Source organism: Orbicella faveolata, unplaced genomic scaffold, assembly GCF_042242905.1.
Source record: "Orbicella faveolata isolate gen_17 unplaced genomic scaffold, um_ofav_v1 contig_37, whole genome shotgun sequence".
Lineage (NCBI taxonomy): Eukaryota > Metazoa > Cnidaria > Anthozoa > Scleractinia > Merulinidae > Orbicella > Orbicella faveolata.
This window is the reverse complement of record NW_028301566.1, coordinates 2,214,450-2,241,076: the sequence shown is the minus strand read 5'-3', so window position 1 is coordinate 2,241,076 and position 26,627 is coordinate 2,214,450. Positions and strand designations below refer to the sequence as shown.

The following is a 26,627-nucleotide window of genomic DNA, read 5'->3' as shown; positions in this document are numbered from 1 at the left end:
TTTCCAGCAATCCGATGAAAGCAATTTTTGAAACGTTGTGTGGATAAAATAATGGAAAATGTTTTTTTTGTTGTTTTTTGTTTTTGTTTTTTTTGTTTAACTTAGTATAAATATATATGTTTTTTCATTTGCATTGCGACACCCACGACATCCATGATAAAGAACGTTACTACAGTACTCCGGGAAATGATTTTAACACTTGTTTATTTTATTGATTTCACTGATAACTTACAACACAGTAGCAGTTTCAGAGATACACTTAACCAATCCTCTATGATTTATGGCAACTGAATCATTGACTGACAAATAAAGTCAAGTGGAAATACCATAATTTCTATAGACTACTAACTGCGTGACGGCATCTCAGCTCTTCTAGCTGTGTAGAAAATTTGTACCTACACAATATGCTCAAACTCAGCTAGAAAACCCGGAATTTCTTGAATTGAATTAGCCGAGGAAGAAATTGCGTTTAAGTTTCAATCATACTGGGAAAAAAATCCATCTTTTCTACTTTGGTTGTTTGATCAATTAACTGAAATTTGCAGATCAAAACACTGGTAGACAAATAAACATTACAGTGGTCGATCTAGGACTAGGTTTACAATAAAGGAGTTCCCGAATTCATCAATTTTAGAGTATTCGGATTAGTAGGGGTTTACAGTGAAAGGATATTCGGATTCTTAATCGTTTATACACGACGATAACTCCGGGAACATTCATGATGGAATGGTTAACAAGCAGTTTGTTGCCTCGACAACGAGAAACAAAATGCCTCCGAAAATAAGGCTAGGGGTAGGTTGAGACAGTCTGAAGTTTTCTTTCAACTCGCTGACCACGGTACTGTTGTCCATCATGCCAGGTTCCTCCAGGTATTTACTTAGGGTTTAGGGTCGAAAACCGTCGAGGTTTTCGATCGTGCCATCGTCGTCATCTGCGCAGTAAAGTATAAATTGGGCACGGTTTCTGAGGAGTATGGCATTACCCATTATAAAAGTGATTACCTACACCTGAAACAGCACGAGGTAATCACCCAGCGACCGCCATCAAATGGCCATCAATGCGCCTACGACTCGACTACGACTGGATCATGTAATCCGCCATTTTCGTTCCACCGCAAACTCAAAAGATCACAGGCGGAAAAATATCTGGATTCGAGAGAAAATCGTTCACACGACAAAACTCTCCGGATTCAAAAGTTTTCGGATTCAAAGTTCTCACTTTAAATTCCGGATTCAAAATCTCCGGAGACACGACCAAACCGGGGGGTTTTTATTTCGGTTTCGTCCACTTTTGTGTAAGTGGCAAAATCAATCCGGCACTAAAACATTCTGGATTCATCACGAATCCGGAACAATTTCCTCTAGTGTAAACCTGCAATCCTGGCCATAAGTTGTTGGGACACCTCCCATTTTTGCGCGCTGAAACCCACGATTTCAACTACGTCCTTAACGTTTTAGAACAAAAGATGAATGGAAGCAAGTACAATTGACCCCCCCTCTCCCCTAGCAATGTTGCATGAAAATGAAGCTATTCTGAAGACTAGATTGGATGTGGGAAAAAAGGAAAAAGGGACAATAGAAAGTGGTTAGACAGTTGTGTTGGAACCAAACGCGATTGCTGAAAAATCGCTATTATTGGAATAAGACGTGAATATCTATCTTATCGTCTCTTTAGTTCGAGAATACTGTTCTAGGAGGCGAACAACTCTTGAAACGAGGCTATTCTGAGGCTATTGTCAAGGATTTTTTTTCTTCAAGATTTTTATCAACATTGACAGGGGGAGGGGGTAGGCGGGCTTGCGCGGTTTTGGTCTTAAGAGAGGCTGCCTGTGAAGTCATCTGCCGTAACTGTCCCAACACTTTTGACCAGGATTGTAGTCTTAAATGAACAGCGAACATCCATCTTGTTTTGTTCGCGGAAGTCGGTCACAGAGGAGCGAATTTCAATGAAACATATATATAATTTGATTAAGCAATTAGCCAAAAATAGGTTGGCCGCCAAAACAGGTTAGGGTTTAGCCTAACTTTAACCTTAAGTTTTAAGACTGAAGAAAAAAAGGAAAAAGCACTGAGCATTTCAGTTGTTTGAAACAGAAACATTCGCGCACAATGAACTATGTATAGTACGTGGGTAACCAGGAAAGCAATCCGTCCAGCACAGTAATTGTTCAAATTAACAGCTTACCGAGACACTCGCACTGTCGATGCCTCTTATTTATGACTTTTAGGATTTGTTTACTTTACTTTTTCCGACTTTTTAGCAGGAGAAAAAGCACTAAATGTGCTGGCACAAATAAAAAGGTTTAACCGAAAATCGATCCGTCGAAATCAACAAATACAAATTTAATCACTGTAGCGTTCCTTCAGATCACGTAAGGCTACAAACCAACAATATCAACTTTTCATTACGCTTAACAAATGAACTTAGAAGGATTTTCTTTCTAGAACTCGTTCTTGTAATTAAAATGATCAGACAAAGAACGACAGCCTAAAACGACATAGCAGTAACACCCGAACTCCGAGTAAATTGCTTTTAATTGGCGTTTTTAATTAACGAAATTTCCAAAGCGATGACTTTCAAAATATAAAAGTTAAAAGTGGTCCATTATGTTTTTCTTTTTTCACCCAAATGTTCTAAGATAGCCATCTGCGGTTTGTTGGAAACGAATTATGTATTCAGGGTGACCGCCAGAGTCACGCAATTGTTTACATTCTCACGGCGGTTCAGGGAAAAATTCATGAGAAGCACAGGCCAAGGCGGGCGACTTAAAACCATTTGCCCAGAGATATTTTTTGATTTTCAAACAGGTGGGTGTACAGTTAACCCGTATAAAGTGTTTTTATGGCATTTAAAGTTATAGCCCATAGAAAAATATGGCGATATTTTAGTGCTATAATTCGTTTGAAACACATCGTAATATTTTCCGTTCGTGTTCGATCTCGTTTCAGGCTGAAACGAAGCCTCGATTTATTTTATTTTTCGCTCAGTCATACCATGAAGACCTGAGCTGAATGTAAAGACCATTGAAAGATTCTCAAGTAGCTGTTCTGCGGAGCGCGAAGCAATCAAATATTCGGAAAATTCAGCAAAACCGGAAGTAGATTTTGAGCCTAATCGGAAAAAAATCGTTTTTCGCAAATTTCTCCCCAAAAAAGCTGCATTAGCAGAAACTAACTATGGTCCGTTTGTTTACTAGCTAGGGCCAATCTATGGGCAAAAAATGAGCAAAATCGATTTTTCGACTTGCGCCGTTGTTTGGTCCATAATTATGGGCACTGGCTCTTAAGTGAGAACTATTCTACAAGGTAAAGTAATAATTAAATAACAATAATTAATAAATGCACTCTCTACATACATGTAACTTTTTACACAGAACCAGTCTACAAATTATTTACAATAGTAAGAATTAAAAACCTCATTAATTTTATTGATAAATGCACTCTCGACATTCATGTATCTACTGACAGAGCATTACCAAAGACCCCTAGCTGGCCAGGAATGTTTTGCTAGTTACAAATTTATATTGAATGATAATATTTGTTAATGAAATTTCAAACTCAATTTCAATTTCTGCACTTTACACATAACATCAAATACATGTACCTGCATGACTTTGATCGGAATCACCTATGACATACATCAACAACTACACAGTCAAGTGACAGACAGCCATACAGATTTTGGAGCTGTTATGGACATCCAATGTACCTGCACTTTACAGTGTCAGAGTAAATGAGATGAACTAATCAGAGACTAGACCGCTCTATGGAAGGTCTTGTTCAAAGAACTCGAAATTTTTTTTTGAGTAGCTTGTGCCACTGGGTATAAAAATCTTTCTCATATTTTTTAGTTGATTCAAGACTCAGATACTAGACAAGGAGGTCTACATGTAGACTACATAGATGTTCTTTGTGCCGGTAAGGGAATCTTTCCTTCCTCAAAGAGCCTCTGCGTACATGTAGGAGGCATTTAGCAGGCTCTTTACAACAGGTTGATTACAAAAATGGCAACAACTTGTAAAATACATGTCACGGAAAGTCCAGCCGGAAATGAAATTTTATTGAAAAGGGATCGGATGTAATTTATGTCTGATCCCAAAGCTAAAAAATTCTACATGTATATATATTTACTAGTTAAGAATAAATTAGGATTCTATCTTAATCAGTTTCTAACTGATAATTGTTTAAAATTGTGCTAACTCTAAGTCTACACTACTAGGGTGACAACATACCAGTATATAATGATATTTATGTACAAAAATGGTCAAGTTCTAAAATTCACAAGAATTTACATGTAAGATGACCTAAAAATCTGATTACATATAATACTAGATGTATTTAACCTAGTAACTGGCTCAAGCTATTAAAGTAAAACTACATGTAAAAATATCACAACAGCTAATTTAGAAATGCCAGGCTATTGGCTATGACTGACTATAATATTACTTGACTTTAGCTTTTGACTAAGGAGAATTTGAAGTCCAACTCTGGTCTACAACTTGTATGCATGCATCCTTCAGCCCTGCCAACTATGACCTAGAAATCTCAAGCTTATTATCTATTAGTAAGTCAGTGGCCATTGTTCACAAGCCAAGTACACTGATCAGCTAGAAATGTTCCTCTGCCATGGTAGTATTAACGGTGACTAGCCCATAGCCGGATGAATTACCTGGAGGAGTTGGCTGCTGTCGTGAAGTGGGGGATGAATTTTTAGAAGCACAATGCTTCCAGTACAGTCATGAAAAAGATACCGAGATTAAATACAAAACCCCATCTTTCAAAACCTCATCTGCAGTTTGTCTTCCATGATATGACTGCCCAGCAAGAATCACCACAACAATAAGAAAACAAACGGCAAGAAAAGCTGCCAAACATGAAAAAAGTGACTGGCAACCATGATCACTGTCAGAAGATTTATATGTGAAGACCGTGTAGGTGAAAACACCAATAACAAGACAAACTACCAGCAAAACAGCGAGCCCCCAAGTTGGATTCAGCATAATACCAATTAACAGCCAACAAAAATGGTAAACAGTCAAGTTTGCGCATGTTACATAGAAGGCCATAGCGTACCACTTAACTTTTTTAGGACAGGAACAATGTGTACATCCTCCTACCACAAAACCTAGACCTGCAATCAATGGATATATTGCAGGAATGAAATTTTGAAACTTAGCTGCCAAAACAATGCAACAAGCAAATAGAAATAGGAATATTACTAATAAACCACAACATAAAATATCTATTGTCTGTCTCCCAATCTCAAGTTGTGTTTCTCGGTAGTTCATTATATAAGATGCCAACAATGGTCCACTCAGTATGGAAAAGAGACAAGAACAACACAAAATTGTTCCTATGCGCCAACTTTGTCCTGTAGCCAAAATGTCTGGTTTATGGCCTTCTGTGACACACTCCGCAGAATTCAGCTGTGGATCTCGTATACTGGGATTCACAGCCAAATCTTGAAGCTGAAGGGAGGGAAAATAATCTATTAGACATTTTCTTTCATTTCTTGACTAGTTATTACTACTGGCAATTCAAGTTACTAGTCGAATAGATAAGCATTCTAGGGAGAATAGAATTGTCATAATTGGCAATAGGTAAACTGTTTGTAATACTTGATTTACATTTTAAAAAAGACCCCTAATAATAATATTAATAATAAATAATGTATTAAATCATATGATAATAATACATATTGATCAAGTGTTGCAATATTATTGATAAATGATAAAATGATTAAAAATATATCTAAAAATGGGGGGCAGAGCTCTCCTCTCCCCACCCCCCCCCCCCCGAACCCTTCTCTCTTTTTTTCCTCTTTCTTCCTGCCTGTTCACAGGCTAGAATTTATCCTGGCTTTAGGATGAATCAGCGTAATATTGATGTGAAATAACACTTTGATTTTAGATTAGAGAAACAGTGAAATTTAATGTAAATGATACTGATTACAATAACTATTTAATTATACTTACTGCTGCTAGTACTCCCTCAATGTGTTCTTTTAATTTCCCTTGTTTCACTTCACAGCAGAAAATTGAAATTGTTAACTTTAAAGATTGAGTGCGCCTTGTCACCATGATGGACCCGAGAGACCAAACTTCAAGGACCTTGGTAGGAAAAGCAGCATACAAACAGGATATACTCCAAGTGTAGTTTAGTGCAGGCACTGAATTCTCTGTTTTGTTTGGGCCATACACATTCACAAACACACGAACTGAGGATGGCTTTTTGGCTGGGTACAAAGCTGATTCAATGTTGAAACTGTTCTCTGACTTTGCTAAACTGTTATAGACCTGCTCATAGGTGATGCCACTACAGGAATTTGTTACACTGGTGGAATTGATGCAGTTGTTGAAAACAGTTCCCTCAGTAGTACGTTGAAGGAATGTTAAAATGACTTTCATGAAGAACAGAACAGCCAAATTGAATTGTGGAGATGGCATGCCTGGTGTAAAGCCAATGTCCTTGTTTCTTTGGATTCACTATACCTGTGGGACGTGTTATGTTTTCTATGAATGCAAAACTAATTAACACCGTACACTACGGGGAATCTCAGGCTTTGTATGATATCACCACCTCATAATTACCCTTGCAAAAACATGTCCTCAGTCATGAGATAAGTGATGATGACAAAGGCACATAGAAATGGCAGAAAGATTGTCCTCAGTTACAATAAAAATGTGGCAGAACTTTGTTTTACTAACATGCTCCTACCATTAGATGGGTGGTGAAATGGCCTGTGGCCTCACCAATTATCTCCTTTCATAGTTCACCACTTAATTTTCTCTAGTTCTTATTGGTAAATTGATCACATGACATGATAGTGTTCATCGGCAGAGAGAGACTATCTGCCCATAGTGCCCATCTGAGTAAATATCCAGATGGATAGTAGTACTCATCCGTAAAAACTTTTCTGTCAACAACTGTGGGCTTGTAGGACAAAAGATCAAAGATTGATTGATTTGCACTTTAACCCTTTGACTGTCAATGGCGCATTTACACGCCCTGAGTGGTCATGCTTTTTGTACCAATTGTGACATCATTAATTTAAATGGATATCGATGGTATTCTGACATAGCACATTGAAAAACATTTATTTATCAGTTTTGATGCAAAAATGGTGGTAAAATGGCCCATTATACCTATAATTGAACGAGGTCCCATTTCCAGGCTTCACCCATAATTAACACCCAACTTTTTATGGCAGCCAGAAAGAATATGAAATGCAAAAGGTTGGAAGAGTAAAAGGGCCAAGAAAAAGGAAAGCCAAGAGGCAAGAAAAAATTCAGTCCAAATTTTGGCTTATGCGCACGCGCCAAATTAAAATATTGTATATTTTGGTACCTAATGTTGGGGAAAATCTATTTTTTTGATAAAAAATAGCTTTCTCAGCAAAACTAAGGTCTATTTAGTGTCATGGCAGCCAAAAAAAAGATTTAACAGTTAAGAACGACTTTTTTTGTGAAAATTTGGTTGTCAAAGGTTAAAGTGGGTTTTTGTCTGTTGTTTTTCAGACTTTCCATTTGGCTTCATCCAAAAAACAATTCAGTGTGATCTTTGAACTGGCACATGGAAGAAAACTTAAGCGGTGAACAATAAAGACAATAGAGTGTTTATGTGTTGGAAATGTCAGAGTGAGTCTGATAGTTGCTCCTTGGAAATTTGATGTTCTTAAAACTAGCATGTTTGTCTGAGAATAAGAACATCAAATTTCCGAGTGCAACTATCAGTTGATAGTTCCTCGACAGAAACACTCCATTGTTTAAAAAGAAATCTCAAGTTCATGATCTGGTAAATATTTAACAATTAAATTGGGTGAGGTTTAGCATAATAGCAAGGATTATCAAGGCCATTTAAATAATTCTCACTATCATGCAAAAACCAGATCCAATGTTATTGTTTCATTATGCATACCATGATATAAGCCCCCCACTTACAAGTGCCCCTGGTTATAGACCCATCTACCCGTAAACTAAAATACCAAAGATACCTCCGGTTATAAGCCCCCCTTTAGCATTCCTTGTTTTGAAATCAATTCGTTTTATTATGATGTTTTAAAGCTCAATTACCAGTAAACGAAAAACCTGTTTGCATCAACATGTGCAGCTATAGCTCGTTTCGAAACGGTTTTTTATTCCAGTTATAATCCCCCTCGGATATAAGCCCCTCCATATATAAGCCCATCTAAAAGCCCTTACGAAGTTGTATTAAAGCCCAGGGATTATAGGCAGCAGTTTACAGTACACCCGAGTGCATGTAAAGAAGAGAGCGCAAACAAGAACTGGTCACTGTACTGCACATCAACTTGCTAACTTTATTTTCAAGCTTACAACCTTTCGCGTGCCGCTTAATGCATCCAGTATTCCATTTCCCGGGAGAAGGCAAGTGTCTCGCGAGCAAATAATATTTATGCTCCCGCTTTGCCGCACACAGAATGCATTAATTCGTCGACATACGAACACAATAAACTGTAAAGAAAAAATTTAAACTTTACGTATTGAGATCTGTAAGCATCATATATGTATGTAAGCTTGAATTATGCCCTGCTGATCAATCGCGTAGTATGAAGGATTGGTAGATACAAAGAACAGCTAACAAGCCCTGTTTACAGGGTAGCTATGGGTTACCCTACTTCCTTGTAAACAGGGAGACGCTATCTACGGTAATTACAGGGTTGATGCCACACAATTCACGGCGTTTTGACACGTGGAAGTATTAAATTTTAATAAACTATGCTTACCTGGCCAAGGAAACAGTGTGATGTCGGCACGCCGGCTAGTTAGCTAAGAAAAGCAGTCAGTTTTGGCGTTAGCCTCAACAATAGCTGTCGAGCTCGAGGTCGAATATTTAACCCTTATATTTCCAAGAAAGCGGCAGGAAGTCATTTATGTCTCTTTGGCCGGTTGAAATGTATCCTTTATGAAATGACGATGAAGCCATAACGGTACAAGATAAAATGAAGACAGCTTCTGTCGCAAGGAAAGCCTGCTGCAAAGATAACTCAGTGAGGCGCGTTACAGCGTTACTTTGCCTGACTCGACCCAGCCTCCCAACAAAACACCCCTCGGCAGACCTCTTTCACTTCCGTTTGGAGAAAGAGAAGGAAAAAGATTTCTCGGTCTTGGTACAAAGATCAAAAAGAAAGTATGGCAAGAGAGGCTGTGCCAGTGTACTAGCAGTAATCAAAGATTAGTGGTCTGCATTCGATGTTAAAATTAAACAATCCTGAAATATTAAAATTTCGAGCAGGAGGTCTGTACGGGAGCCTGAGGTCGTGATTACGGACCGAATGCAGTGCGGTTTGAACACATAACCGGCGCAAACAAGAACAATTTAATTAGTTCAATGTAACTGGTTTGTACTAGCTGATATTTGCTTGCGAACGGCGATGAGTTGAACTTAAATCTGCCAAACTTTACTCGTCAACCTCTTTTTCATCAGGCTTTTTGGCACTTTCGTGAAATGAATATTTTTAAAAGAAAATAGTCAATATTTTTGTATTTTAGTTAGCAAGGGGTTTTTTTAATCTGCTGCTAAACTGATGAGTCTCCGCGATCCCATACTCGGTAAACGCCCGCGCGGAAGGTGATCAGTTGTTTATGTTTCTCGTGTCTCTTTTGTGAACATTTAAATGAAATTGTCCTCCAAACATGAAGGACCAAAAAACTGTTTATTTTGTGCAATGAATTGAAAAAGCAACTCACCGAAATTATTTCTTGAGCGGTCCATCTTAGGGGTCCGTATTGCAAAATTCGGACCGCTAAGGAAACCAATCAGAATTATCATTTTCATTGTTCAGTCATCTGTAGAACGGGGAAAAATAGGCACGCAATGCGTGCATGTGTTTACTGCGAGATGTCATCCTTTTGTTTTTCTGCAGTAAGAAGAGCTTGCTTTATACTCCGATGTAATTTAATAGTGTTTTAAATAATACAGCATTTTGTCTACGATTGTATGCTACAACCGATCACAAAAGTCGCTATTTTTTGTAATATATTTTAAATTTAGACTGAAGTAACGCCACGCATGAGGTTTTTGTGTAGTCATTTAGGACATATTACGTTTCTGAGACAGAGAAGTACTCTCTTTCATGCTACATGTCTAATCTACTTTATTCCTCATAATCATTCTCTATATCTAGTTCAGCCTACTTTCACACAGGACTAGCACTTTTACCTCATGCAGTGGTTTCACAATATTGCAGTAAGGAGTGACCAGCATAATAGCATAACGGTGTTGCTATAATAATCATTACACTACAGTCTCCTCTTACACCCATATGGAGGTCTAAGAGTTAACCGAATCCTGAGGTACAACATAGAAAAAGAAGGGAGGGAAGGAGGAAAATAGATAGCCTTCCCAACACTTTCGTCACTGATTGCAGCTGTCAGTTACAACTCCTCAGTTATTGGATTGGAGAGTTCCAGGAGATCATGGGCCGCCGTCTGATAATCGCCTGTGCTTTCACTGGTTACCAACTTAATCTTTTGCTGCATTACTAACATAGGAAATTTCAGGGTGCTGATTATATACAGTGTATACGCGTGTACTGTGAAGGAAACAAAAACGAAACGGAACCCTACTTGCGGCTCCGCTGGACGATCAGACACAGGAGGGGTAATTGCTAAAATAATCACCCAGTATTTGGGTCTGGATTCGATCTTGGATAAGAGTTTTGATCTCATGCCTCAGCTAAAACTGGGAAATATCCGAGTGATATTTCCCAATTTTCAAAACTGCGCGAAAAATATTTGAAGGATAATAAACACAGCGTTCATTTGGCGAGAAAATATGCTTAGATATTTGTCCGTGGACATTATCTGTTCCTAGAAGGGAACAGTTTTCCGAGGGCGTAGAATACAAGAATAGATAAGGATACTAAGGGTCAATATGTAGTTCCTCAGGAGACTGCGTATGGTGCAACCAACTTAACTAACTATAGCCACACAGTCTTAGCTACCGGGTGACAACATAATCATTAATTACAAAAAAGGACAAATTCTAAAATATTAAAATTCTAATGTTCTAACAATTCCAAAATTCACAAAAATTCAAGTCGAGGTAAACATATGATTATATATAGATACATTTCGCCAATTTAATACTAATGAATACTAAACCAGCTAATTTAGAACGCCAGGAAACAAGCGTAGCCTGCGAAAAAAGCCGTCCTTCATCGCTTCCGGCTCGAGTGGCGTTTCGTCACTCGGTCCTGGAGCGAAGAAGGACTGCTGTTTTCGCAGGCTGAAACGAGCGCGACTGACTTAAACAACTTGACTTCAGGGATAGTCCGGCCCTGGGGCCCGTTTCTCGAAAGGCCCGGAAACTTTTCGGGCCTGCAAAGGTAGTTTTAGTTAATCTGTATCTATAAACAGAGAAGTGTATACGCCTGAAACGTCTTGTAGGGAGGGGACCTCTGTTCATATCAAGAATATGTTAATAAAACAGCTCTGTAATCGTAAGGTTTGAGATTTTGCTTTGGCTTTCCGGGTGGGAAAACTTTGTTGGGACCTTCGAGAAATGGACCCCTGCATGGTCATAAACATGCATCCTTCGGCCTCGCCAACTATCACCTCATAAAAAATCTAATTGGCAGTTCAGTTAGTAACTATGTCCCTAACGTTTGCATGTGTTCACATACCTGATAAACAGCTTTTCTTTTTTAATATCATGGGTGATAAATTACTGATTAATTTGTCGCGAAACTTCAGCGTTAATCTATATTTCATATGTGAAATTACAAAATTTCATTGGCAACGTTTGGCGCGAAATTTCTCGATACAATAAACAAGTCAAAAACTAACTTAACTATTGTAAGTGCAGTTTGTCACCCATGATATTAACAGGTAATCAAATAGTATACTCGTGAAATTAAGAAATAATTTCACTTTCGTTGTGTCAAAATTCAAATCATTTCCCTCTCCTAAAGGTTCGGGTAATGATTAAAATTTTGACAAAACGCGCCTGAAATTATTTCCTAATTTCAGTCGTCACCATTTGATTATTCATTCAAATTTGAACTGGATTGATCTGCCAGGAGATGCTACTCTGCATTTGCTCTGCTCTGCAGCAGCTGCATTTCCCTATCGTTTTGTGGAGCATTAGGTGAATCACCTGCAGGCTCTAATAAATATTTCTTCCAGGACAACCAAGAGAGCAGAGCACCGATAACAGACAACAACACCGTCTTCAATGTTTCATCTGCAGTTTCCCTGCCATAATATGTCTGTCCAGCCATAACTACTACTGGAATCAGAAAAATGACAGCAAAAATAAAACACACGCACGAGAGAGCTACCTGACCCTTGTTCTCAGATGCAATAAGATATTTATACCGTGCAAACGTGACAGCAGCCAGGAAAAAAACGAGCAGCAATGTGACAGTCAAACCCCATGTTGGATTAATCATTATACCAATTAGCAGCCAGCATGCTAAGTAACTAGTTACGGACGCACATATCGTGAAACGTACTGACCAACATTTGATTTCAGCTAGACATTTTTTTCTGCACATAGAGACTGCAATACTTTCAATTAAGATCAATAAAGGAATCCAGGGGACATCCCAGCGTAATTCACCCTTAACGCAGTAACAAATTGAAAAAACAAAAGCAACCGATAATATTATGAGACCTGTTACTGCCAGCAAACAACATAAATTGCATACGACCTGCGCAAATTTCTTCTTTTTTTCTTTTCTTTTTCGGTGTTCTCCATTTTCACCACAGTTCTGACTTTCATTTGTTTGACGAATTTCACTGCCTGTGTTATCGTTGTTTTGCTGTTCTGCCACTTTCCGATAATTCTCAAAAATGATCGCTAACAAAGGACAACTTACAAAAGTAAAACCAACAGGGGACCATAAAATTATTGTGACAAAGATACAACGAATAGGTCCTGTAGTAGATATGTCTGTCTTGTGGCCCTCTATGACACACTCAGCTGTGTTCAGTGTAGGATCCCGTATTGCTGGTTTAACCGCCAGATCTTGAAGCTGCAAGACAGGGAACACTTTCAATGACTTTCGTACGAACAGAAAGATAGAGAGGAAAATTTCAAATGTGCTGTGTGATAACACAAGAGACAAGATTATAGAATTCTGATGGATATTGACACAGCATTTTTCTATCATTTTTCACAGTCGAGGAATTCGCCGCCTACAAAGTTACACCAGAGACTCTCGAAGAGAACACAAGAATCTTCAAATATTTTGAATTGAGGACTTTATGAGGATCGCTAATTCTGCTAGTACACACGTGTACATTATTAATGTCCTTAAGTAATTCCCGATGGAAAGTGAATATACGTGTTTCTTTAGACTTGTCGGATCCCTTATTGGATCCTGATTTTCCTCAACAATCCTGCGCTTGTGAAAGATCGTGCAGAACGAGATGGATTATTATGTAGATGGAGGTCATTTTTGTTAGAGCTTGTTGAACTGAACTGGACGTTACAAAACACGATGGAATAATGTACGATACGGGAAACACTCGTTGCTATACGCTACCTCGGACCCGTCTTATGGAGCAAACTAAACCTATCGGATAGAGAGTCTAACACTGAACAGTTTTAAACACAACATCAAGAAAAAAGAACTAACTCTCCTTTTAGAAGACTGCAGAAATGTGATTTATGTTTTTGACTTTATTAGACGCTGGATTAACTTTTTAAGCTTAATTATATTAGGAATACACGTGTAATAAATTAGTTTTGATATACTTTAAGATTTTTACCTTTTAGATCTTTTTTACCTTTATTTGTATAAATACCCTATTATTATTATTATTATCATTATTATTATTGTTATTATTCTATTATTATTTTTTATCCACTTAAGATTCTGTTAGTGTCCTCAGTTAGCATACACGTGTAATAATTAGCTAGAAATTTTTACCTTTTAGATTTTTCTACTTGTGTTTGTGTAAACGGTCCTAATTTTAATGTATACACTTAATATTTTATTAGTGCCCCCAATTAGTTTGTCAAAAGCTTAACACCTCGACACTTAAATAAAGTCCTACTACTAATAAAAGTCCTACTACTAATGAGCACAGCTGCTGGGATCGTGTATACTACAAACCGAATAACTGCGTTATACAGTTAAGTTCTGATGCACTTACAGCCGCTAGAATGCTTTCAATCATTCCTTTTATAATCGATCCTCTGTCGCTGTCCTTGTCTGACACATTGCAACAGAAAGGTGGAATTTGGATGGCGAGGTCTTGTGTCCGGGGGGCTACAAGAATGGATCCAAGAGACAAAACCTCCAATAGTGTGGCTGGAATGGCGGCGTACAGACATGATATGCTCCAGAGGTACTTTGCATAAGGTTGGGAAGATTTTGTGCTGTTGGTGGGACCATATATACTAACACGCACGAGCACTGAGGAAGGTCTTTTGGCTGGATATAAAGCTGATTCAATGTTGAAGCTATTTTGTGACTTTGCCAAGCTGTTATAGAGCTGTTCATAGGTATGGATGCAGGAAGTTGACGTGGTGGAGTTGACACAACTCTCACTGAAATCTGCTTTCACATTGTGCGGAGTAAAGATCAGCACTGCTTGGATCAAAGCAAGTAGAACTTTGAACCAGCGAGTTCGGGAAGACATGTTTGAACTTTCTTTTGCAGTTGCCTTTCTAGGACAGATGAAAAACAAATCTTGTAAATTTTATAATTTGTTGGACTGACAAATTACAAGTTTCAGCAAAAAAATCTGATCATTTGATTTGACACTGAAACAGGAAACTAAACAGTGAAATCAAATAGATCTAAATACGCAATAGCACTGACCAAGAGACACTGACTTAGGACTTAGAGCTTGTTCACCATGAAGTCCTCTGCAGTGTGAGAGTAGGAAACTCAAACAAACAACCAAAACGAAAAGCAATAAGGAAACACGAGGACTTGAGAAATGCGTATATGAGAGGGTGGTTTAATATTTTCAAAACATAATACAGAAAATGTTTACAGAAGAAGCTAGCACATCGATCATTGTCATAGTGTAACTTTGTAATGGAGTGGCATGGCATACAGGGGGAAGTTACTAATACTCCTACTAGTCGGTTAATGCTGCAGGTATCTGGTTAATGCTCCGGTATATACGGGGTTCATTCGGCCTGATGCAGACCTTTAATCCATTCAGCACATTCGGAGAAGGGTCAAGATATTGTTAACCTCACGATGTGACTCTTGTAGAGCTGTTCTAATCTTTTATATTACGTTTGTTTACAGGTGTCACGCATCATATGAACGTTTTCTTATTTCTGCATGCTTGTACTTATAGTGAAGTTGCATTGACTAAAATAATGTCATTTTCCTTTTTTTATTGAAATTGGAACTGACTTTTTTTGTTGAACTCACACAAAAGAAGATTGAGAGAAGAATTCAATTCCTGGGAGTGTATGAATTTTGTTTAGTAGGTTGTAATCGCCAGATTCTCAGATGTGAGAACAAATAAGACCAGTACTGGAGTAAGAAAAGAAAGAGCTTTAGCAAGGTGCAAAAAGGGCCAGATGTTGGGTTTTTGAAAGGTTGACGGCGAGGAAGGGTCGAGGGAAGTTTGGAAATTTTTACGCCGCCGACTGTAAATAACTGAGTCCCAGTTCAGACGTCGTGCTTCTACCGTGCCGAACTAAATTCAGGAATTAAGTTCGACAAAAGCATGGCAGAAGCACGGCGTCTGAATCAAACTTTTGAATTAAGTTCGGCAAGCAATTAAGTTTGACAAGCTCTGCCGTGCTACACGACTCTGGCACGGCAGCGATTCAAACGTCGTGTTTCTGTCGCGCCAAACTAAATTCATAAATTATGTCAATGTGTTTTGGCGAGATTTCGTTCCCTCCGGGAGTTAAGGCTGGTTTCCATATGATCGCAGAGGATCGCGGATCGCGGATCGCAGATCGCAAAACGTTTTGCGATCGTCTGCGATCGTCTGCGATCCTGCGATCGTGATCGCAGACGATCGCAGACGATCGCAGACGATCGCAGACGATCGCAGACGATCGCAGACGATCGCAGACGATCGCAGAAGATAGAACCATGTTCTATCTTCTGCGATCGTCTGCGATCGTCTGCGATCAATTGCGATCGTGCGATCATATGGAAACCAAAGTTCTGCGATCTGCGATCGAAACGTATCCCATAATATTTTGAATTCCGACTCATGATTCAACGCTTCTTTGCAAGAAAGCAACCGCTTATTTGTTGTAAACATGGCTGGCGTTGAACAAGGTAACGTTAGTAACGAGAAATTTATGGAGGAAGTTGCGTGATATCAGTGCGTTTACCACCGTAACAGTAAAGATTTCAAAGACAAAAACAAAAAGGCTAACTACTGGGAAAAAATCGGGGAGAAATTTAATTTATCGGCGGCTGAGGCGGAGGTCAAATTCCACAACATAAGAACTGCTCGTGGTCGTTATCTGAAGCGATTGAAAACGCTACCTTCTGGCTCGGGGCGAGATGCAGTGCCAAGGGAATTTCAAAATAGGTTGACAAAAAGAAGGAATAAATTTGCTTGCAGCAAAATTTCCTCCTCGACGTCAGCCATATTGTTTGCTGCGATTTTCCCGCCAGCACAACGCGCGTGTAATTTTGACAGTTCCGCTGTCCGAAATGTATGCAACAGTCGGCTCTGCGATCGCTTGCGATCGTCTGCGATTATATGGAAACAACTCTCTTTGCGATCGTCTGCGATCTGCGATTTGCGATCCGCGATCGTCTGCGATCGTCTGCGATCGTCTGCGATCATATGGAAACCAGCCTTTAGGAGGAGAATTGTTACGAGGCTTCAGTAAACCCTGGATTTGATTCGACTCTGGCACGACGTCTGAATCAGAGTTGATTTCCTGCCGTGCTACAGTCGAACCAAATTGCAATTTAGTTCGGCACGGCAGAAGCACGACGTCTGAACTGGGCCTGAGTCGATCAAAAATCAAGTCAATTAACGTTTTAAAATTGTACATTATATTGTTTAGTTTGTATTGAAAACCAACCCTGATACGGAATGCGAGGCATAATTAGCAAGAAAGAAAATGGGGAACGAGCTCCCTTGTAAAAGCCAGCATAGGTCTCTCTAGTCCTCCTTCTATAAACAAATAAAATGTACGGATAAGAAAATGGGAAATAAAGAATTCAGTTACTCACTCTGAAATCAAAAGGTCAAGGCCGCCGAAATTTACTTCCCTTTTGTGAATATGGCTTTGCGTATAAGGTATGCGTCACATTTAATGATTCGAATAAAGTCATGCATTCATGTACCGAAAGGCAGCATTCTTTTCTTGCTAAACACTGTAGTTTAGATAGCCTTTGATAATCTTCAAATCATGACCTGGCATTGCTAAAGATTTGATTTGCACAAATACTTATCTGACGAAATCACGAATCACTGCCCACAGGCTACCAAATACACATTTCACGACTGAAACACCACTGAAATATCTGAAATGTTAACAGTTTCTCGAATCACACCACAATTTTGGCCAACCAGGCACGGTACAACCGTAACCCAACATTCAACACAGCCATAGCCCTAATCAGACTAGTTTTGGGGATGTTTGAGCTTAGCTAGAACGGAGTTCTTTTATTAAGGTCAGTAGAAATATTTGACGTTGGACCATGAACAACGCGATTGCAGACGCGCCTGGCCAATCCCATGGACTACATACATATTTTACTTTTCATACAAGAAAGGAGTTCAAACAAAATTACCTCTAGAGCGAAGTTCAGCCTCGACGTTTCCTGGCGATTCTTTAGAAGCCGAGCAAGATTTCAAGTTTTACGTTGTGGCAGTACAGCCGAAGAAGCACACGGGTCAGTGATCATGTTTGAATAATTGATCTCGACAAAATTCCACGAAACATCGATTAAAAAAGCAGGACGTCATTAAAAAAATGGTGTCACGCGATCACGAAAGTCACGCATCTTTGCATCGCGAACGTTAGACAAGCGAAAAAATATCTTCGAGATTTATAGACTTTTGGTGTGTGTCCTACCTTAATGTTTTGTTTGCTTGGTTGATTGTGCTTGCGTCGTCTATAAATTTTACCCCGAAATTAAAAACAAACAAAAAAATGACTGTTTTAGTTTGAAAAATAAAACCCAGAAAACATTTGCCATTATTTGTTCATGAAATTTTTATCCAGCTAAGGCGGTCGTATGAAATAAAGCTAGTGAAATTTGGGATTTACACTACATTTTTAGCCAGAGAACGTTTTAAATTTTGTTACGAGTAGTGTTAATCGTTAAGTGCTAGAGTTTTCATATGACCACTCGTGTGCTTGAGGAAATCACGTGTTACTTATAAAGGGACCGCGGAGGCGAAGGGGCTGGTAGGGTTATAGCCCTAACACTTTTACACTGCTGGCATTTATTTTCTAGGGCTCCAGATGACATGGATAAAATATGGATTTTACTACTAGAAAGTGATAAAACGCGTCTACACTGACCTTAACGTTTGTTTGTATTGGCAGGATTTTTAGCTCTACCGCTTTAAAATGGTCTCCGCGGTCCCTGTATAATAAACCATTTTCCATACATTAAAATTCTAACATGGCTCCGAGGCTTGTGGGAATAAAACAAAAGAAATTAATTATTTTCCCCTCAAATTCGATGTGATTTCTTTCGTTTTATTCCCCAAAGCCCAAGAGCCAAGTTAGGATTTTAATACATCGAAAATGGCCAATCATAAAAACAAATGCAATATTTAGAGCTCTCCAGTTCGATAGAGACTTGCGCCATTGGATTTTCGTGCCTGCTGGGAGAACCATGCCAGACAAAACAAGAAAGAGATCCATATTAGAAACGTCACATTCAGCTATAGCTAGCCGATAATGGAATGCTTTCATTTAGTTCCTAATAGTAACTTTTTATTTTATTTGTTTAAGTTTACATCTGCTGTTACAATGTTCACACAAAGTTCTACTATGTACAAGTTAGTAAGATAAATCCACTGTTAATCTCAGTTGATCACATCATGATTGCCTTGGAGTTGGGTGAAATTCCACTCTAGTAAGCAGTCCCGTCGTTTTTTTCAAGTTTGCATTCATTTCCAAATGTCTTCTTTTCCTACAGTTCAAAAAGACAACATTTCAATGTCAATATACTTGCATGTTTGGTGAACGTTTAGTAACTAGCTATTAACGAAGTTTTAACCGAAGACACAACTATCTGGGTGGTACAGCCAAAGGTGTTACATAAAGATAAAGTGTGGTGCTACATGATCAGTACTTGCTGGAGATTATAGGAAGTAGGCTAAGTCTGCATACAAGCCAGGTGGCACATTAGGGCGGCGCTTATCTCCGATTTCTGTTGCATGAAGCGACTAGGAGTATTTCTACTTTCCCCTAGAAAGAATACTAGTCTATCGCAGGGCTGCCCCTCCCCTCAACATTAAATTTGCTGGCAACCATTTATACACCTGAGTAGAGAGAGGCACTGTGAAAGTTAAGTGTCTTGCTTACTTGTCTCCCTACTCTTAATCTTCCTGACAAAGTAAGTCTTCTTTTCATTTCTCTTCGCTTGAGAATCCTTAACGCTTGCCGGGGGTTGGCGTAAACAGGCGCAGGGCAACCTTCTCCAAGTTCTGCCGGCGGTAACAGCATTTTACCTTGTGAATCAACAAGCGGGAACTGAAACAAAATCAGATCATTTTAACAAATTGAAAACAGCTAACTACAATGAAGACAACAACGAAATAAAGTACTTGCAATAAGGTACTATCACGTCTTTGGTAGGGTACAATCGGCGATCGCATTATACGCCCACCCGGCAGAGGTTATCTCCTAAAGGAATAGGTCACTTTCCATATATTAAAAATCAGCTTGATAGTGAGGTCTAGAGGACACAAACTAAAGAAATGAATAATAAACATGGTCATTCAATTTCCTTTGTTTGCGTCCTCTAGGTCTCTCTATCAAGGTGAATTTTAATATATGCAAAGTGGTCTATTGCTACAACAGGACGGTTATTCATCCATAAGGGCTAAGCTTCCCAAGTACAATGAACAATTCCGAAATTTTTTTGTGCAGAACACTTCCAGTCAGTAAGTTTCACCTGTATTTCTGATGCTTGTGCCTTGCCCTCGGCGTAATTTACGCTTTTGTCATCGGGCTCTAAAAAAATAAATATAAAAACATGGTATACGATATTAAAACTAAACAGCGATTCCAGCCTCTTCTACGCACTTGTCTCCTTTACGTGCATTTTTTTTTAACTAAACATTTTTTTCCTTTTATATTTTCTCACACTTGAGTACTCGCTGCTTCAGAACCGGAGCAAGAAGGTGAGAATTACAAAATGAAAAGAACAAGTTTTAATCTCCTTAATGAAAATGTTTCTGTTTTGAAAACAGCTAACCTCCTTTGGCTTGAAAACATTTTCTATTCATAAATCAGTTTAACGTTTATGGTATACACGGAAAAACTGCTTTTCACTAGATGCGGCAGAATATCTCTGTGGAAAGTTCTGCCAAAGCAGTTTCAAGTACACTGCTGTGATTCGCTTATCGCTTTTAAAGATGACAGTCTATTAAAGTCAGTTAACTTACCTTCCTCGTCCATTGCTGATAAGTGGAAGCGAGTAACCGCTCTTGCGTCACAAACGGCGAGCGCGTGCACACGTATGGTTCCATTAGTAGTATAATTCATGCAACCTTTGCGTATTTGACTGGCTTCTCTGCATTTACTGGCAGCCATTAGAAAAGAGTCGAAAGTTGGTTGTCAAAATGATCATCTTATCGGCAAATTATGGTAAAAAAGTCAAAAAATACCATTTTTGATTTCGACTGTTTCTTTGCGTTTTCACTGAGAATTGTATTCAATACTTGATTCGGCTTATTAAAGGTCTTGAGCCAACTATTAACTTATCACGCGATAGATGAGTCAAGAAATTAATGTATATTTAAGATGGGTAGGGAGGATAGGAAGGATCTAATACTATACTCTTCGTGCTTCGATTGACGACAGCACTGGCTCAAATTTCTGGTGAAAATTTGAACTTGCACTCTACTGGAATTTAGTGAACTAAGAGAAGAAACCATACAAACTGAAGTTATTAAATTATATGCATGTAAATCTGTGTTAACCATTTCGAGAATCTAGCTTCCTCCTGTGTTCTGAGATTATTTGAGACATGCGTGACACGTATCTCACGTCGGAGTACATCCGGAATTTTTAAGATGATAAAACAAATCAGGAGCTGACAGATACTCCGAAAACAGTAAATAATCTGGCTCGGCAAAATACGTTCTATAATGTATTTTGTACTTTCTTTTACAGCTCTCCTTTTTTCATCACTTTGCAGTGAAGGTAAGACTCACTCTGTATAATCTGCATAAACTTTCCGTGGAGGAAATGTTAGTCCATAAGTCGTTTCAACCTTAATTATATCAATGAATTGCATCTGTTTCCTTGCATAAACAGTTGACACATTTTTTTTGCCATTGTAACTGTTTTCGTGTTTTGCAGTACTAGTTATTGCCGCCCTTGCAGCGTTATAAAAAGATCGTGGGTTGTATGTTTATATCAAAAGAATAAACTCGAGTCAGTAAAGTTGAGTTAAAATACTTTCCGTTGCCTAGAATCATTGCCATCTTAACGGTCTTTGTTTTTAACTGAGCATACTTAAGGGTCTGTTCTTAACTCTCACGACATGTATTCAGTAGATGTATCTTAAAACGGACCTTTACTCGCTACATAAAGTGAGCATATTAAATGAATATATACTTCAGCCTTTTAACGAAGGATTTTAAAAATATCTGTTTCCTTGCGGAAATGTTCCCGTAGTTTTTTTTGGCATGTTACAGGCTTCAAACTCGAAACTATCTTTCTTGTGAACTCCGGGATCACAGTAAATAATGACAGCACAGAAATCGGAAGTTTTTGATCGAAAGCGCGGTTTCAATGTCCATTCTGGTACTTCTCTACCAAGATAGGGTTTTCAGCCTTTCTTTATCTTTAGAACGTTCGGGATGTAGTTTCAGCTTGCAAACGTTATGCTCTGATCCAAATGTCCGGCATAAAACTCGGCCAAAATGACAACAGTAATGTAATGTCAGGGCTTTTATTCTGGAAAACCATTACGCATGAAGAGACTTAAGAGTGTTACCAATAAATCCTCCAAGACTACGATAAGAATCCATGGCAGTCTATTCTTATCCATAATATGTTTATCCGTACCCACCTTTACACCCTGGTGGACCCGGAGAGGCTAGGGTCACTATAGAGTAACTTAAGAACACCATGACATAGACAACATTAGCAGCATTAGTGAAGTTCAAAGATTCTTGCTGGTCTAATTTATTTCAGGAGTTTGCACCAAGTTCTTCTTCAATTCCACATCACAGACGCAAGTACCATTACAAGTTATTCCTCTCCGGAGTGGGTTTGATTTCAGCTTTAGAACTTGCAGTGGTGGGGTTTTGCTTGATCAAAAGGGCCAAGCAATGGTTTTGTTCGTCTGGAAGTGGTTCCCACAACAGCCGTGAACTATTCTGTTACACCTGTATTGTTTATTGCAAGCCATCTGAAAATGACATGGTCAATAAATTCAATAGAGGAGTCAGTTACGTTAGGGAAAGACTTGGACCAAAATATTATTTGTAAAGTACAATTCACTGCTGGCAGTAGAGGGACAAATTCAACGCTCAGCCTAACTGGATCGGCATCATTTTCTGGAGATATTCCAAACAATATTTTAGACTTTGCAAATACAGGCCCATTATTTGCTGGCTCTCCTGGCTCTGGTGGTGGTACAGGATTTGTTGGATGTATTATAAGTGGAAGATATTCCATTGACGAAGACCGGCACTTCTATCAACATCAGTGAAAACTGTACGCTTAATTGATTACCAACTGGGATGTCCAACCAAAGGTCAGTGGAATCTTTTTGTCCCAGCATTAAGGAGTAGACAAATATAACTCCAGTGTTTCATCGATGTCTGAAGAAGGAAAAACGTGATCCAGAATGCACGTGTACAAACACTAAATTTGGAATTTGCTTTCTTGTTTCCTTTGTTTTGTCCTAACTGATCAGAAACTGAATGACTTTTTCACGAGAACTAGCAACTTTAATTTGTGCAATTAGCAACTAGGAGTGTAGCTTCATTTAAGTCAATGATTAGCCACATCAGTGCAGAGTTCAGTATATGATAATTTAATTATTATGGTAACCAGTATCTTAATTGTGTCGTGTTTGCTTGGGATTGCTTTCAGTGTGCCCTGCTGGTTTTACTGGGGATTACTGTCAGGTCAATATCGATGACTGCCCTAGCGCTCTGTGTCATCACTACAGTACTTGTATTGACCTTATTAGTAACTACAGTTGTAGCTGTGGACCAAGATGGACTGGCCGACTGTGTGATAACTTCCTGGGATCTTTATGTAACAAGACTATTAACAATAACATTGATGTCTGCAAGAATGGAGGTCTTTGTTTCGACACTGATGACAAGAACAACTACACGTGTACTTGTGCTGTGTGTTTCACTGTACGTAACTGTGAACCTTGAATTTGACCCTTGTGATAGTTCACCATGTGAGCAAAGTGGAACATGCTCTAAGCTTGGACTTGATGATTTCAGATGTGATTGTCCAAAAGGTGAGACTTTGAGTGTTTTTTACTGGTATATCTACTTTTGGGCTTCTTTACTTTCCATTAATATTTATTTATTTAATCTGAACAAATGTAGCTTTATTGATGTTTACTTCAAAGTATCTTATTTAGTAATAGATTTGTACGTGACTTACATTTTTGTCACGAGCTCTTCAGTGCCACGTATACAGTATGTAGTAACCAACTGATTGATTCTCATCTATTCTGTCAGTAAATCAGTGATTGGTCAGTACATTTGCCAATGAGTGCAGGTCCGGATTGGGGGGGGGGGGGGGGGGGGGGAGTACTCCCAGAAAAGTTGGTTGGGGGTGTGCAGCCCACTTCCCAAAACCCTTACCCTATTTATGACCAAAATCTGCGATTTTCCATACCCTATTCATGAGCTGGCCAAAAATTCGATGCCCTATTTATGACCGTTGCGGCTGACGCAGTTGCGGTGGCTTTGAGTGCTATTGTAAACAAGGATATTTCGGTGACTTTTATGAGTATGACCCTACACTGTCTTGTGAGAAATAAATTCCGTGTCGTAATGGGGGAAATTGTTCAGATCATGAGACAGGTTTCTTCTGCTCATGTCCAGAGGGTTATAATGGCACATCTTGTGAGTTTGATATTCGTGAATGTGACGCTGAACCGCGTCTGAATAATGAAACATGCATTGACAGCCATGCTAACTCCTCTAAAACTTATTTCCTAGGCTATATGTGTAACTGCACGGTTGATTATACAGGGGATCAATGCGAAAAGGAAATCAACCTGTGCGATGGCGAACCTTGTAAAAACAACGCAACGTGCAAGAGATTAGCGTACAACAAGTACCAATGTAATTGTACAGCCGAGTACAAAGGAGAAAACTGTACAATCTTCCAGCCATGTTCCAGCAGGCCCTGCAAGAATGGAGCTACATGTCATGAAACCTACGAACCTGTTAGTAACTACACCTACACATGCGCACTAGGATTCTACGGCAGGAACTGCGAAAACATGACAAACTACTTTTTTAGTAGACCCCTGCAGGAACAACGCGACTTGCGTGAACTTGAACACGCAAGGGAAGTATTTCTGCAACTGCACAGAAGGGTTTGGTAATGTGAATTGTAGTGGGCTGTTGAAGCATTGCAGACCCGATCCATGTGTCCATGGAACGTGTATGCCATTAATGCACACTTACCAATGCCAGTGTGTTCCAGGTTATACTGGAAACACTTGCGAGGAATCCATAAACAAATGTCAACCGAATCCCTGTCAACACGATGGCCAGTGTTCACAATCTTCGAATTCATTTAGCTGTGCTTGTACAACTGGCTGGGTCGGCAAAACGTGCCAGTTTGAAGATCCTTGCATAAACAGCCAGTGCGAGAACGGTGCTACTTGCAAAATCATTGAACAGTTTGGCAAATTCTCGTGTGTTTGTCCAGAGAACTTCACTGGAGAGGTGTGTGAAACGTCACTTGAACCAACTGATCAGGACAGCAGGATGGTTGCTTCATCAACTCCTGTCATTGGTGGAGCAGTAGCGGCGTGTGTTCTCGGCATTTTGGTTTTAATTTTGCTAGTGGTGGGAACAAAGAAGGGAATTTCTCGTGGAACATACAGCCCTAGTAAGGAACAAGCAGAAGCTGGACTGATTGAGCTGAATGCAATTGCTAAACCTCCTTCCCAGGAAAATCTGTTGTAACTCGTGGCGAAATACAAATGGGCGACACCTTTCAACTGAATAAAATGTTTCACACATTAAATTGCACGGCATAAAAAAAATTAAGATCAAAAAAAAAAAAAACAAAGTATGTAAAAATACACCGATAAGGGTGTTACGCAGTAAGTGTGGATTGCATGTCGATGCAACAAAATCAGTTGCCGCTCTGCGTTAAGACCAGCTCCGTTATTTTAGTATTGAACTTCCGGCTTACAATACAGTAGGTAAGGTGAGATTCTTTCGAGGTGAGGCCGAAACAATTGGCCGAAACACCAACTTCCATTAGAGGCCAGTACTCAGTCCTTCCCGCTTGCGTGAGAATTTACGAGGACGATGATTACCTTCCGCGCGTATATCGAGGTAGACTTTCAGAAACGTCCTTCGTCTTGTTTTATTCATTACCCGCCGGACGCTTGCTTCGCTCGCTTAACTATTCTACCCTGAAACTCATGAGGTCGACTTGTAGCAAATCTAATATCGAGGCAGCTGCGCTCCGCTTCACATGAGGTAGTGCTAACTTATCTCGCAAGAACGTTAACAATTATACAATTGTTTTAAAAGGTCAGTTGTTTCTTTCAAAATCCCTAACCCACAATCCAAGTGTCACAGTTCTCGCAATATATTTCACATGTTTCGGTAGCATCACGTATTGAAATGCTTCTTCTATGACCACAGTATAAGTAGAACTCGCAATTACATGAATCAACTTTCGTGACATTGAAGCGGGGCAATAGCGTTTGAACGCGCAGAATCACAAAGTTCTTGGTGTATACTGAGAAGCTCAACAGTTTCAAGAAACTTTACACCTGGCGCTCTTTATAACGGACCTTCTTGTTATCAAATATGAAAAGTTAAATGAAAATGTTTTTTTTTTCATTTGCCACGCCGAGCTTTTAACAAATACAGTGAAACCTGTATTAACCATATTAAGCGGACAACCTCTATTAAGTGGAGACAGTGAACAGTCCCAAAATTTTCTTCCCATATTTACTGTAAAATAAACCTCCATTCAGCACACACCTCTGTCAAGCGGACGCGGACACCAATATTAAGCCACTTTGTTGCAAAAAACTTGCAGCAAGCGACACTTCAAGAGCTTTTTACTTCTAAAGGTCTAGCTGAGACTCCTTTAACATTGTTCAGCGATGTCGCTTTAAAGCTCAGTGATTATTCCAGATTGATGCATTGACTGACTGGAAATTCTCCGATGAGCAGTGTTTGATCTTACACTGTGTTAAACTGTGTTACAAAAGAATTAATAATTAACTATTACTGCACAACATATTAGAACCTGTTTGAGCGGACACCCGGCCTTGTA

The 26,627-nt window shown here is 39.1% G+C and overlaps 3 protein-coding genes, 1 long non-coding RNA gene and 1 pseudogene across 5 annotated transcripts; 2 read left to right on the top strand and 3 right to left on the bottom strand.

Moving 5' to 3' along the window:
* Positions 1 to 3,387: 3,387 nt before the first annotated feature.
* Positions 3,388 to 9,027, bottom strand: LOC149101594 (uncharacterized). The gene is made up of 3 exons (XM_089275627.1): positions 8,743 to 9,027; positions 5,975 to 6,490; positions 3,388 to 5,467 (listed from the first exon to the last, which is right to left on the bottom strand). The coding sequence occupies exons 2-3, from the start codon at positions 6,443 to 6,445 to the stop codon at positions 4,736 to 4,738; spliced, it is 1,203 nt and encodes a 400-aa protein (XP_089131753.1). The 5' UTR covers positions 6,446 to 6,490; positions 8,743 to 9,027; the 3' UTR covers positions 3,388 to 4,735.
* A 1,069-nt stretch (positions 9,028 to 10,096) lies between these two features.
* On the bottom strand, positions 10,097 to 17,994 carry LOC110062484 (uncharacterized). Of its 2 annotated transcripts, none has more exons than XM_089275621.1 (3): positions 17,713 to 17,994; positions 14,123 to 14,639; positions 10,097 to 12,996 (listed from the first exon to the last, which is right to left on the bottom strand). In XM_089275621.1, the coding sequence occupies exons 2-3, from the start codon at positions 14,609 to 14,611 to the stop codon at positions 12,046 to 12,048; spliced, it is 1,440 nt and encodes a 479-aa protein (XP_089131747.1). In that variant the 5' UTR covers positions 14,612 to 14,639; positions 17,713 to 17,994; the 3' UTR covers positions 10,097 to 12,045. The 2 variants fall into 2 exon arrangements, with proteins under 2 accessions (XP_089131747.1, XP_089131746.1); XM_089275620.1 differs by having other exon boundaries at positions 14,123 to 14,635; positions 17,713 to 17,993.
* Positions 17,995 to 18,842: 848 nt separating this feature from the next.
* On the bottom strand, positions 18,843 to 20,561 carry LOC149101593 (uncharacterized). Its single transcript, XR_016202857.1, has 4 exons — positions 20,549 to 20,561; positions 20,056 to 20,114; positions 19,464 to 19,631; positions 18,843 to 19,068 (listed from the first exon to the last, which is right to left on the bottom strand). It is a non-coding gene; the product is annotated as an uncharacterized LOC149101593 (long non-coding RNA).
* Positions 20,562 to 20,906: 345 nt separating this feature from the next.
* Positions 20,907 to 24,702, top strand: LOC149101592 (uncharacterized; annotated as a pseudogene).
* Positions 24,703 to 24,772: 70 nt separating this feature from the next.
* LOC149101591 (factor VII-activating protease-like) lies at positions 24,773 to 25,397 on the top strand. Its single transcript, XM_089275720.1, has one exon. It carries the CDS (start codon positions 24,773 to 24,775, stop codon positions 25,289 to 25,291), a length of 519 nt encoding a protein of 172 aa, XP_089131846.1. The 3' UTR covers positions 25,292 to 25,397.
* The last annotated feature ends 1,230 nt before the right edge of the window (positions 25,398 to 26,627 follow it).